The 12,669-nt window shown below is 58.8% G+C and overlaps 2 protein-coding genes across 2 annotated transcripts in view; both read right to left on the bottom strand.

Annotated features, from left to right (window-relative positions):
* The window catches only part of ETH_00013345 (DNA/RNA binding protein, putative), a gene marked incomplete at both ends in the record, with an annotated part of 3,159 nt that extends 556 nt beyond the window's left edge, over positions 1 to 2,603 (bottom strand). Inside the window, 3 exons of the mRNA XM_013372595.1 lie at positions 128 to 941; positions 1,607 to 1,741; positions 1,982 to 2,603. Of these exons, the coding sequence (XP_013228049.1) occupies positions 128 to 941; positions 1,607 to 1,741; positions 1,982 to 2,603 (1,571 nt within the window). The remainder of the gene's footprint in view (positions 1 to 127; positions 942 to 1,606; positions 1,742 to 1,981) is intronic.
* A 2,868-nt stretch (positions 2,604 to 5,471) lies between these two features.
* Positions 5,472 to 12,488, bottom strand: ETH_00013340 (DEAD/DEAH box helicase, putative; the record flags this gene model as incomplete). The annotated part of the gene is made up of 10 exons (XM_013372594.1): positions 5,472 to 7,817; positions 8,062 to 8,121; positions 8,420 to 8,504; positions 8,742 to 8,798; positions 9,020 to 9,158; positions 9,501 to 10,009; positions 10,218 to 10,596; positions 10,764 to 10,857; positions 11,206 to 11,468; positions 11,687 to 12,488. The coding sequence occupies 10 exons, from the start codon at positions 12,486 to 12,488 to the stop codon at positions 5,472 to 5,474; spliced, it is 4,734 nt and encodes a 1,577-aa protein (XP_013228048.1).
* Positions 12,489 to 12,669: the final 181 nt, after the last annotated feature.

Genomic DNA, 12,669 nt, shown 5'->3' with positions numbered 1-12,669 from the left:
CCCCCCTGGGGGCCCCCCGGGGGGCCCCCCTGGGGGCCCCCCTTGGGGCCCGCCTGCAGCGGCGAGGGCGGCTTGGTGCTGCTGCAGCATGAGCTGCTGCTGCTGCTGCAGCTGGAGCTGGTAGTACTGCGTGAACTGGGCGGCTTGCTGCTGCTGCTGCTGCTGCTGCTGGCGCAGCAGCTGCTGCTGCTGGATCTGCTGCTGCTCGAGGGCGAGCTGCTGCTGCTCGACGCCGGCGCACCAGCCAGCCGCGTCGCCCCCTGCAGCAGCAGCAGCAGCAGCAGCAGCAGCAGCGCAGTCGGGAGGCAGCTCGCCCTGGAGCTCGAGAGACACCCGAGCAGTCCCCACTGCTGCGCCGTCCATACACTGCAGCGCATGCACTGCAGCAGCAGCATCAGCAAAAATCAAAGTTGCTTTTCCATTTGGAGACAATCTAATCTGCAAAACTTCTCCAAAAGGACTAAAGTGTCTCTCCAGCTCTTCCGTGCTGCAGCTGCTGCAGTCCAGGCCCCGCACCACCAGCTTCGGGGGCTCTGCTGCTGCTCCTGCTGCTCCTGCTGCTCCCCACACGCCCCGCTTCCGCTTTGCTGCAGCAGACAAGCTGCAGCAAGCAGCAGCTTTTCTCTCCGCCTCTTTTGCTGTTGCACTATATATCTTGTGCATTGCTGCTCTAAAGAGACTGTCTCCCTGCAGCGCGGGGTTTCCGGGGGCCCCCGGGGGACCCCCCGGGGGGCCCCCGGGGGGGACCCCCGGGGGCCCCCGGGGGCCAATGGGGGCCCCCAGGGGGGCCCCCATTGGGGGGCCCCCCACAGCTTTGCTGCTGTGGGATCTATTAACTCGAATTCTTCTCCCGTGGCAAATGGCTCCTGTCATTTCTTCTATACTTCTTTCTGCTTCTTCAGGGTCTAGGAAATGCACAAAGCCAAAGCCCTTGCAGCTGCCTGCAGCAGCAGCAGCAGCAGCAGCAGCAGCAGGAGCAGCAGCAGAAGCAGCAGCAGCAGCAGCAGTAGCAGCAGATGTGAAGAGATTGGAGGAGACTGAGGGACTTGTCTATAGGTTAATTAGGGAATAAAGAAATTGCTGCGATAAGGCCGTGGGAAAAGAGACAAAGAAAAGGAGACAGCAGCAGCAGCAGCAGCAGACAAAAGGAGACAGCCGCAGCAAAAAGTTAGGCCCAAATTAAGACAATACGGACACAGCAGCAGCAGCAGCAGCAGCAGCGGCAGCATGATCGCCATTAACAGCAGCAGTATGGCCATTACCAGCAGCAGCAGCATGATCATCATCACCAACAGCAGCAGCAGCAGCAGACAGAGCAGCAGCATTATCATCATAACCGTCATAATCACAGTTGCAGCAACAGCTGCAGCCCCATGACCACTGCAGCAGCAGCAGCAGCAGCAGCATCACAGCTGCAGCAGCAGCAGAAAAAGCGACGCAGCCGCAGCCGCACCAGCAGCAGCAGCAGGCGCAGCAGGCGCAGCAGCAGCACCACAGCAGCAGCAGCATGGTCCCAGCCGCAGCAGCACCAGCACCATCATCACACCAGCAACAGCAGCAGCAGCAGCAGCAGCAGCAGCAGCAGCAGCAGCAGCAGCAGCAGCACCGGTGTTGGGGTCGGTGATGAGTTTGACGAGGGCGACGCTGCTGTAGTGGTTTTGGAAAAGTTCTTCGATTTCTTCGCGACAAGTCCCAGGGTCTAAACTCCCCACCCACACCGAAGCTGTTTCCCCGCGACGCGCTGCAGCAAACCCTAAACCCTAAACCCTAAACCCTAAACCCTAAACCCTAGGCTCTAGGCCCCAGGCCAGACCCTAGGCTCTACCGGCTTCGCGACAAGTCCCAGGGTCTAAACTCCCCACCCACACCGAAGCTGTTTCCCCGCGACGCGCTGCAGCAAACCCTAAACCCTAAACCCTAAACCCCAAACCCTAAACCCTAAACCCTTTTCCCAAGACCGCCAACCCTGCGAAGAGTGTACCTGCTTCTGCGTCCAGCTGCAGTGCCGTTGGTGGCCTGTGAAGCTGCGGGGGCCTCGCGTAGACGCCCCGCTGCTGCATGGCCTGCAGCTGCTGCTGCTGCTGCTGCTGCTGCTGCTGCTGCTGCTGCGGGTTGTCGGAGAGGTTGAAGGAGGCCCAGTTGAGGCGGTACTTGTGCTGCTTGCCGGGGACGTACTTGCCGTTCATGTGCTCGAGAATGTACTGCGCGAGGGTTTGGGACTTGAACTCCACAAAAGCAAAACTTGGCTGTCTGCTGCTGCGGTCTCTGCAAACCCTAACCCCCAAAAGGGCCCCCCCGAACTCCCAAAACATTTGCTGCCGCACATAGGCCTCGTCCACGGGGGCCCCCGCCCGGTCCAGGTCCCCCACCCACAGGGTTCTCTTTTCCCGGGGCCTCAGCGTGCTGCTGGACCTGGCTTCGTCTCCGGGGGCCCTCACGTCCTCCTGCGGGGCCCCCGGGGGGCCCCCGTGGGGCCCGCAGGGGCCCCCGGGGGCCCCAGGGGGCCCCAGCGGCGGCAGCGAGAGAGACCCGCACGGGAACGGCCCGGGGGCCCCCGGAGAGCGCAGCCCCCGGGACCCCGCGGACAGGTATGTGCACGACATTGGGCACTTTCGGGGCTCTTTGGGTGGAATTGAAATGTTCTGGAGGTTTTATTTGGCCAGAAAACTTTTAAATGGAGAAAAATGCAGAAAAATGAGCCCAGATGGAGACGGGCAACCGACGCCGCCGCGCCGGAGGTGTACAGACACCTCAACAGACACTTGGAAAAACCCCGCGAAAGCGGGAAAACGACAAAATCAAAATTGACAAAGAACAAATAATTATAATAATTCAATTTAATTCAATTTAATTCAATTTAATTCAACTCATTTTCGCAATCCGGAATCACTTCTTTGATAACAGACGCAGCAGCAAAAGAAAACCGCCCGCTGCCGCCTCCAGCCGGCACTGGCAGCGCCGCAGCCAGCGGCAGCTCCTCTTTGTTTAAATTTTGATTTGAAATTGAAATTAATTTAAATAATTTAATTAATTTTTATTTAATTTGATTTCTTCGGAGAACAGACGAAGACGCGCCGCAGCCTGTTCCGGTGTCTGTACACCCGGTATCCCACTGCCACGCCAGATGCCTGCGTTGTTCTCAGCCTCCAGAAGTTCAAAAAGCCTTTTTTAATTAAAAACTTTATTTAAATTTTAATTTGAACTGTATTTAAATGCATTTGAATATGCATTTATGCATTAGAAGCCCCCATTCTTCCGATTTGCACGGCAAACGCCGCCACTGGGGAAGTGACCGCCCAGTGGACCAATGGACCACTGCGGAGTTCGGGTGTAGAGCCACCCCACACAGCAGCAGAATAAAAGCGCTCTCACACAGAAGATTAAAGCAGCAAAAGAAACTGCCGCAGCACCAGCAGGTACCTCCAGGTAGCAGCTAGTTGGAGCTAGCTGTAGTCAGCTCCAGCTAGCTACGGCTAGCTCCAGCTAGCTACGGCTAGCTACGGCTAGCTACGGACAGCTACAGCTAGCTACAAATAGCTGCAGCGAGCTCCAGCGAGCTCCGGATAGCTACGGCTAGCTGCAGCAAGCTACAGCTAGCTGCAGCAAGCTACAGCTAGCTGCAGCAACCTACAGCTAGCTGCAGCAAGCTACAGCTAGCTGCAGCAAGCTACAGCTAGCTGCAGCAACCTACAGCTAGCTGCAGCAACCTACAGCTAGCTGCAGCAAGCTACAGCTAGCTGCAGCAACCTACAGCTAGCTGCAGCAAGCTACAGCTAGCTACGGCAGCTAGCTACAGTTAATTGCAGTCGACCGTAGCCAGTCAAAGTGGTCAGCCACAAAGGGTGTCGGCGGCCTCCCAAAGCCGCGCCAGCTTCTGGCGGCTAGCTAGCTGCAGTTAGTGACGGCTAGCTAGCTATGGCTAGCTGCAGCTAGCTGCAGCTTGTGGCGGCTAGCTACCTGTGGCTAGCTGCAGCTAGCTGCACTTGCAGTCAGCTGCACATAGGTGCAGCTAGCTGAACCTAGCGGCTAGCTGCAGCTAGCAGAGCTCTAGTCCCCTCCCAGCTGCAGCTAGCTGTGGCTAGCTGTAGCTAGCTGCAGGTAGCTGTGGCTAGCTGCAGCAAGCTGTGGCTAGCTGTGGCTAGCTGACGCTCGAGCAGCAGCACTTCTGTAGCACTATAAAGCATTTCAGAATTTGTCTTTTCTTTTTTGTCTCCTAATTTTATTTTCTCTTTTTTCATTTAAAGCCAAAAACCCTAAACCCTGAGGCAAGTCCTAAACCCTAGAAACGAAGTTCTAAGCCCTCCATTTTAAACCCTAAACCCTAGCTACTAAACCTTAAACCCTGGATACTAAACCCTAAACCCTAGGTACTAGCCCCTTAACCCCAACCGCAAATACTAAACCCTCAACCCCAGAAACAAGCTCTAAACCCTAAACCCTAAACCCTAAACCCTAGCACGAGCTCCCGCATGGAGCGAATGAGCAATCCTGAGCCTTAAACCCTAAACCCTAAACCCTAAAACGAACCTTAAACCCTCGCAAGGAGTCCCAAATGGGGCCTCCGGCAGCACATAGACCTTTAAAAATGGCCCCTCGCGGGGGCCCCTAGCGGGGGCCCCCAAGGGGGGCCCCCAAGTAGGGCCCCCCTTGGGGGCCCCACCTGAAAAGCCTCCAAAAAAATCACAGCAGGGACTTCCCTAAAGGGGGCCCCTTCATGGGGGGCCCCAATAGGGGCCCCCCCAAAGGGGCCCCCCCCAAAGGGGGCCCTTCAATGGGAGCTCCTGATTGGGGGGCCCTCAATAGGGGCACCTGAATAGGGCCATTTGAGGGGGGCCCCCAAGGGGGCCCCTCAAGGGGGGCCCCCAAGGGGGCCCCTAAAGGGGGGCCCCTTCATTGACAAGTTGAGCCAAAGAAGTTTGGAAAGCTACAATGGCAGAGAGTGCACTGCCTGTCTCTAACACACAAAAAACACGAGATTGCTGCTGCTGCTGCTGCTGCTGCTGCTGCTGCAGCTGCTACTGCTGAGGCCCTCGAAGCGGCAAGTGCAACAGGCGGCGCCAGCAGCAGCAGGAGGCAATGCAGCAGCAGCAGCAGCAACTGTGTCTGCAGCAACCTAAACCTGCAGCAACAACAAAACTGCTGTTAATTATAAATGTGGGGCCGATTTAAACAGACTTACAGGAGAACCGCAGGGACCCACAGAAGAGCAGCAGCAGCAGCTGCTTCTGCTGTTGCAGCTGCTGCTGCTGCTGCTGCTGCAGTACCTGCAGCAGCTGCAGCAGTACCTGCAGCCGCAGTACCTGCAGCCGCAGCAGCAGCTGCAGCAGCAGCAAAAATACACACTCCAATGACGCTTTAATTGCTCCTTCGGAGAAGCAGTGCAGACTGGTAAGTCAGTTGCAGCAGCAGCGGCAGCAGCAGCAGCAGCAGCTGCTGCTGCTGCTGCTTCTGGGATTCCTGGACCTGCTGGCTCACAGCTGCTGCTGCAGTCTGCTGCTGCTGCCAATCCCGCGGCTGCTTTGCTGCTGCACAAAAATGTACCAGCGAGCTGCTTCGTGCAGCGAAAAAGAAGGCAGCGGTTGCGGGGGCCCGTGAGCTTTCGCTGCTGGGCATGCAGCAGCTGCAGCAGCAGCAGCAGCAGCATGCTCTAGAGCCACCAGCAGCCGCGGCAGCTGCTGGGCGGGAAGCGCTAAGACGAAGTGCTGCGGCGCGTCTGCACGTGCTGCTAAGTGCTGCAGCAGCAGCTGCTGCTGCAGCTGCTGCAGCTGCTGCTGCAGCTCCTGCTGCTGCTGCTTCTTAACGTCTTGCTGCTGCCGCCGGTAGCGCTCCCACAGCTTCTGTATCTCGCGCTCGTGCTGCGTCAGTTGCTGCTGAAGCTGCTGCCAGTTGCAGTGCTGCTGCTGCTGCTGCAGCTCCCGCTGCTGCCTGCGCTGCAGCTCCTCCATATCCCTATTTCTGTGGTGCAGCAGCAGCTCGAGTTGCTGCTTGTGGGCGCGGAGGGTCTCTTGGGCGCTGATCTGAGCTGCTGCTGCTGTCGCTGCGTGCTGCTGCTGCTGCTGCACCTGCTGCTGCAGCTGCTGCTGCTGCTGCGGCTGCCTCAGGTGTCTGAACAGCACAAACGCCACCGGAGACAGCGGTTCTGCCCCCTGGCTTTCGCGCCCCACAAATTGTGCTGCTGCGCAGGAGCCTGCTGCTGCAGCAGCAGCGTCAGCAGCAGCAGCAGCAGCAGCAGCAGGACCTGGAGAAGCAGCAGCAACCACTGCATGCAAAGCAGCCCCGTCAAGAGCTAGCTGCGGCCGGAGCACTGTCACATCTTGGAGACTGTGGGAGACGCAGAGGGACAGCAGCCGTCGAGCTTTTGCTGCCTCCTCAGCAGCAGCAGCAGCTGCTGCTGCTGTTGCTGCTGCTGCTGCTGCTGCAGCCTCGCGGCACTCAAGCACCAAGTGCAGGCAATCTGTTCTGCAGCTGCAGCTGCTGCTTCCGTCTGCGCAGCAGTGAAGAGCGCAGCGGCCCACCGCTTGCACCTGCAGAGTCATGGGCGGCTCCTGCTGCTGCTGCTGTTGCTGCTGCTGCTGCTGCTGGTGCTGCTGCTGCTGCCGATCCAGATGGAGCTGCTGCAGCTTATCCGGAAGGAAGCAGCCTAGAACAGGGATGGGCTGCAGCGGTGCTGCTGCAGAGGGGCGGTCGTCCGCTGAGACTTCACGAGAGTCTTCTGCTGCTGCTGCAGTTGCTGCTGCTGCTGCTGCTGCTATGGGAGTTGTGGGCAGCGCACAAATGTAGGTTGCTGCTACTGCTGCTTCCTGATCGGCAGATGCTGCCACTCCAGCTGCTGCTGCTGCTGCAGCCCCAGCAGCAGAATGGCAAGGCAGCGAAGACATACGGTCCAGCGGAAAGCTTGAGTCCCGCTCTTGCTGCTGCTGCTGCTGCTGCTCCTCGTGCTGCTGCTGCTGCTGCTGCTGCTCATAATCCCTCGTCTGGCTTTCTGCTGACAGCCTCCTCACTATGCGGCTGCTGCTGGGGGCGGAATGTGCTGCTGGGTTTTGCTGCTGCCTGGTCTGCTGCTGCTGTTGCTGCTGCAGCTGCGAGTCCCGCTGCTGCTGGCCTTGCAGCTGCTGCTTCCATTCTTGCTGCTGCCGCTCCCATTCTTGCTGCCGGCGCGCCCATTCTCGCCGGTGCTGCTGCCACTCTTGCTGCTGCTGCTCCCGCTCTTGCTGGTGCTGCTCCCGCTTGTGCTGCTGCTGCTGCTGCTCGCGCTCGTACTCCTGCTCTTCCATCTCGTAGAGCTGCTGCTGCTGCTGCATCTGCTGCTGCAGCCTTTCTTGCCTGCGCAGCTCCATCTCGTGCTGCTGCCTCTTCAAGTGCATCTCGGCCACGAGTTGCTGCTGCATGCGCTGGTGCACGTCGTCCCAGCTTTCGGGCTGCTGCTGCTGCTGCTGCAGCTGCTCTATGTCCCGCAGCAGCAGCTGCTTCTGCTGCGGAGTCATCTCCTGCTCCTCCTCGTCGCTCTCGCTGCTGGGGCGCAGCAACACGAGGCGCTGCTGCTGCTGCTGCTGCGGGGTGCCCACGGGGCGGCGCGCGGGGGCGTCGGCGGGCGCAGCAGCAGCAGCAGCAGCAGCAGCAGCACGCAGCCGCCGCACGTCCGGCAGCAGCGCCTCCTGCAGCTGCTCTATGTGGTGCAAAGGATGCAATGTTATCCCGTAGCTAGCTGCTATATATCTGTAGCTAGCTGCTTCATCTGCTGCAGCAAGAGACAAGCAAACCCCCCAGCTGCCAAACCGCCCCGCACGGCCCCCCCGGTGCAAAAACGTCTCCTTGTCCTGCGCAGCAGCAGCAGCAGCAGCAGCAGCAGCAGCGGCAGCAGCAGCGGAAGCGGCGGTGAGAGGGAGGCGCGAGAAGCTCGTGCAGCCGGAAGCAAACACGACCACGACAGCTGAACCAGCAGCAGCAAGCGCACAGCAGCTGCTAGCAGCAGCAGCAGCAGCAGCAGCAGAAATAACAACAGGAGCAGCAGCAGCAGCAGCAACAGCAGCAGCAGCAGCAGCAACAGCAGCCGCAGCGAACCATGGGCAGGTTGAAATTGATGACGAAGTCCACGCCAACTGCGTCGATTCCGCGGCTCATCTGAAAACAAACCTCAAACCGTAAACCCTAAACCCTTAACCCTAAACCCTAGCCTGAATCCCACAACCCTAAATCCTAAACCCTAAACTCCAAAGCCTATTAACCTTATAGCCTAAACCCTGAACCCAAAACCCTAAACCCTAAACCCTAGAGTGGCACAGTTCTGCCCACGATACGCTGAAACGAATCAGTCTAGCAGAACTCAAATCTGAAACTCAAAACCCTAAACCCTAAACCCTAGACGCTAAACCCTAAACCCTAAACCCTAAACCCTAAACCCTAAACCCTAAACCCTCACCAGGTCGGAACAGACCATGACCCTGCACTCAAACCTCTTGAGGGCCGCCACGCGTTTGTTTCGTTCGCTCTGAGGCAGTCTGCCGCTGAAGCCGCAGCAGCACAATTAGGGTTTAGGGTTTAGGGTTTAGGGTTTGAGGTGGCAGAGGGCCCCGCCGCCGCAAGCTCGCACCCTTCACGTCCCAAACCCTAAACCCTAAACTCTAGACGCTAAACCCTTAACCCTAAACCCTGAACCCCTAACCCTAAACCCTAAGTCCTAGACCCTAAACCCTAAACTCTAAACCCTAAACCCTAAACCCTTAAACCTCCTCGGCCCTCACCTCGTGTACACGGCGGTAATGCCGAGGCGCCGGAGGCTCTGAGCCACATGAGTTCCGCTGCAGCAACACATGCGCAGAGCTCAAACTCTAAACCCTAAACCCTAAACCCTAAACCCTGGTTGCCCGCTAGGGTTTAGTGTTTTGTGCTGCGGAGCGAGGCTGCAGCAGCAGCGCCTAGGAACTAGGGTTTAGGGTTTGCTGCTCCGCGCCGCGGACTGTTGTGTTCAAGGACTCCTTGCTGAGGGTTTAGGGTTTAGAGTTTAGGGTTTAGGGTTTACACGACGGGTTCATTGACGAAAACCACAGCTTGTCGAAAGTATATGCGGCTCATTGCATGCAGCAGCAGCTGCAGCTTCAGCCCCAAAGTGCGCAGCCCCGAGTTCTCCAGGGGCAGCTCCATTAGCCCGTATATTATCCCTGCAGCAGCAGCAGCAGCAGCAGCAGCAGTGGCACAGGTGAGACAAGCTGCAGCAGCAGCAGCAGTAGCAGCAGAGCTGAGACAAGCTGCAGCAGCAGCAGCGAGATGAGTTGCACACGGCGCAGCAGCAGCAGAAATAACACCAGTCGCAGTAGTCGCAGCGGCAGCAGCAGCGGCAGCAGCAGGACACGCTGCAGCAGTGCCAGCAGCAGCAGCAGAAACAAGATCTGCTGCAGCAGCAGCAGCTCTGCGCGAGAAAAAAGGTGGTCCGCAGCGCAGTGACGACCGCAGCAGCAACAGCAGCACGAGCAGCAGCAGCAGCAGCAGCAGCAGCAGCAGACCTGAGGGGACCGGGGGCGGCAAAGCAGCATCGGCCATCCGCTGCTGCTGCAGCTTCAGCAGCGCCTGCCGCTGAGCAGCAGCAGCAGCTTCTGCTTCGAGAGACTCCAGCGCTGAAAGTTCTTCTGCGTCTCTGCTGCTGTCGCTGCTGCTGCTGCTGCTGCTGTCGTCGCTCTCCTGGCCGCCCCCGGGCTCGCAGCTAGCCCCACCCGCCGCGCTGCTGCTGCTGCTGCTGCTGCTGCTGCTGTCTGGGCTCGGGCTAGGCGCAAAGCGCACGCGGGAAGAGCAAAGAAACACCCGGCGGATCTCCCTTGGCTGTGTCTGCTGCTGCACATTTCCCTCCTGCTGCTGCTGCTGCTGCTGCTGCTGCTCATCATCAGCAGCAGCAGCAACTAGCCTCTCCGAGCCCTGCAGCAAATCGTTCTCAAGGTAGTGCAGCAGCTGCGGGGCAAACGTTGCTGAGTATGCAGTTAGCTGCGCTCGCGGCCGCAGCACCCTTTCCAGGATCTCTCTGCACACAGCAGCAGCAGCAGCAGCAGCAGCAGCAGAAGCAGCAGCAGCAGCAAATGCAAGAAACGTGCCTATGTCGAGGTTTTAGGTGCCCATGCAGCAGCAAAACCCAAACCTTCGAGCTGGCAGCAGCGCCAACAACAGCCATGCAGCAGCTGCAGCAAAAAACGAGCCGCGATTGTAGCAGCAGCAGCAGCAGCAGCACTGACTTGGTTTGCGCTCTGAAAAAGTTGTCCAGCAGCAGATCGGCCTCATCCAGAATAACAAGGCGAAGCTGCTGCTGCAGCTGCTGCTGCAGCGAAACGTTGCTGCAGCTGCACAGTGCTGCTGCTGCTGTTGCTGCTGCTTGGGCGCTGGCAGCAAAGAGCGCGGCGTTCTCTGCGTTCTGCTGCGCCGTCTCAGCCGCAGCAGCAGCAGCAGCAGCAGCGTCCCCCGCTGCAGCAGCAGCAGACTCCTCTGCTGCTGCTGCGTTTGCTGCTGCTGCTTCTGCTGTTGCCTTTGCTGCTTCAGCCACTCTCTTCGACTGGGCGCAAAGACAGCGGCCGCGCCTGCGCTGCTTGCGGAGGTTCAGCAGCAGCAGCAAACGCCCTGCAGCAGCAGCAGCAGCAGTGGCAGCAGCAGGAGCAGCAGCAAAAGTAGCGGCAGCAATGGCAGCAGCTCGCGGTGTCTCTTTTTGAAGTGAGCAGCAGCGCTGGCAGCACTTCGGCACTGGCCTCCTCAGTGCTAGGGTTTAGGGTTTAGGGTTTAGGGTTTACCGGGAGTCGCAACAATGATTTGGGGCCTCTTCGCGAGCTCGTGGACAGAGACATTTGTGGAGACACCTCCAAGCAAGCAGCAGACAGTCACGTGCTGCAGCAGCAGCAGCAGCAGCAACAGCAGCAGCAAAAGGCAGCAGCAGCAGCAGCAGCAGGCAGCGACAGCAGCAGCAGCACGCGCAATAAAGTGAAAGGCAGCTTTCTTTAAAAATCCAAAGATACGAAAGAAGACAAAAACGACACACACGACACTAGCCCCAAACCCTAAACCCTAAACCCTAAACCCCAAACCCTAAACCCTGAACCCTAAACCCTAAATCTTGGCAACAAAACAGCTTGCATTTTGTCCTGTGTCCCCACAAGGCCTGCACGGCTTGCGAAGCCAGGACCTGGGGTTTAGGGTTTGAAGTTTAGGGTTTAGGGTTTAGGGTTTAGGGTTTACAAACTGCAAAATGTGGGACCCAAGCCCCTGGATTTCGCTGCAGGTTTGGGCGGCGAGCTCTCGAGAGGGAGCGATGGCGAGAGCGAAGCCGAAGAAGTTTCCTGCTGCTGCTGCTGCTGCTGCTGCTGCTGCTGCTGCTGCTGCTGGGGGCGCTGCTGCTGCTGCTGGCGCTTCAGTTGTTGCTGCAATCAGCAGCAGCTGCAGCGCATGCAAAGCAAATGCCACTGTCTTCCCCGTGCCTGACTTGGCCTGCACCACTGCGTCTGCGAGCAGCAAACACACAAACCCTAAACCCTAAACCCTAAACCCTAAACCCTAAACCTAGAAAGAGCTGCTTTGCGCCTAATCGCAAGATTAAAAGTGGGATTTAGGGTTTGGGGGGTGCTCGTGGCTCTGTGCTCAGAGCGTTTGCTGCGGCTGCGGGCGAGAGCCTAGACCTCAGGGTCTAGGGTTTAGGGTTTAGGGTTTAGGGTTTGCAGACCGTGCCCCGCGAGGGTTACAGGCAGTGCAGCAGCCTGCACGGGAGTGGGGTAATGAAAACCCTCAGCTGCTAGGGCTTTGAGAAGTGGGGGGAGAATTCCAAGATCTCGGAAAGTGACGAGGGGTTTTGCTGCTGCTGCTGCTGCTGCTGCTGCTGCTGCAGTCTCGTTTGCTGCTGCGGCCATCACTGCAGCAAACGGCTCCGCCGCCTCCGGCGGCAGGCTCCCCGGGCCCGCAGGCAGCAGCGCCCCTATCAGTGCTGCTGCTGCTGTTGTTGCTGCTGCACCTCCTTTTGCTGCTGCTGCTGCTTCCCACGCGGAGAACTGCCGCGGCTGCTGCTGCACGTCTGCGGACCTCCCCAGCAGGTTGCTGCTGCGCTGCGCTGCTGCTGCTGCTGCTGCTTCCGGGCCCTCCGGCATGTGCTGCAGCAGCAGCCGGTACTCCCCCGATTGGGATCCTGCGGCTGCTGCTGCTGCTGCTGCTCCCTGCTGCAGCTGCTGCTGCAGGAACTCAGCAGCAGCAGCAGCACTCAGGTCGTAAAAAGAGCTCGCATCGTCATAATCCTCCTGCCCAAACTCTTCCTCTGCTGCGTCTGCTGCTGCGTCTTCTTCTGCTGCTGCTGCCTCTGCTGCTGCTGTTTCTGCTGCTGCTGCTTCTGCTGCTGCTGCCTCTGCTGCTAGTGCTGCTGCAGATGCTGCTGCTGCATTCAGGTCTTCAGCAGCTGCTGCTGCGGCGCCGTCTGCTGCTGCGGCATTCTGCACACCCTCGGGGCCGCCCTCAGGCCCCTCATTTGCTGCATGCATTGCCTTCTGCTGCTGCTATCCCTGTTGGTGCTGCTGCTGTTGTTATTGCCCTTGGGGCTGCTAGCGCTACTGCTGCTTCTGCTGCTGCTGCTGCTGCAGCGGCTGATGCTGCCTTCAGACCTACACATAGAGCGTGGGGGCCCCCAAGGAAAGCAAAGAGCGAAGTTCCACCTTTTTAAAA

The sequence above is a fragment of the Eimeria tenella genome, genomic scaffold, assembly GCF_000499545.2.
Source record: "Eimeria tenella Houghton genomic scaffold, Eth_scaff10, whole genome shotgun sequence".
In the NCBI taxonomy this organism is placed as follows: Eukaryota; Apicomplexa; class Conoidasida; order Eucoccidiorida; family Eimeriidae; genus Eimeria; species Eimeria tenella.
Note: the sequence above shows the minus strand (reverse complement) of the source record. Positions and strands in the feature narration are given on the sequence as shown.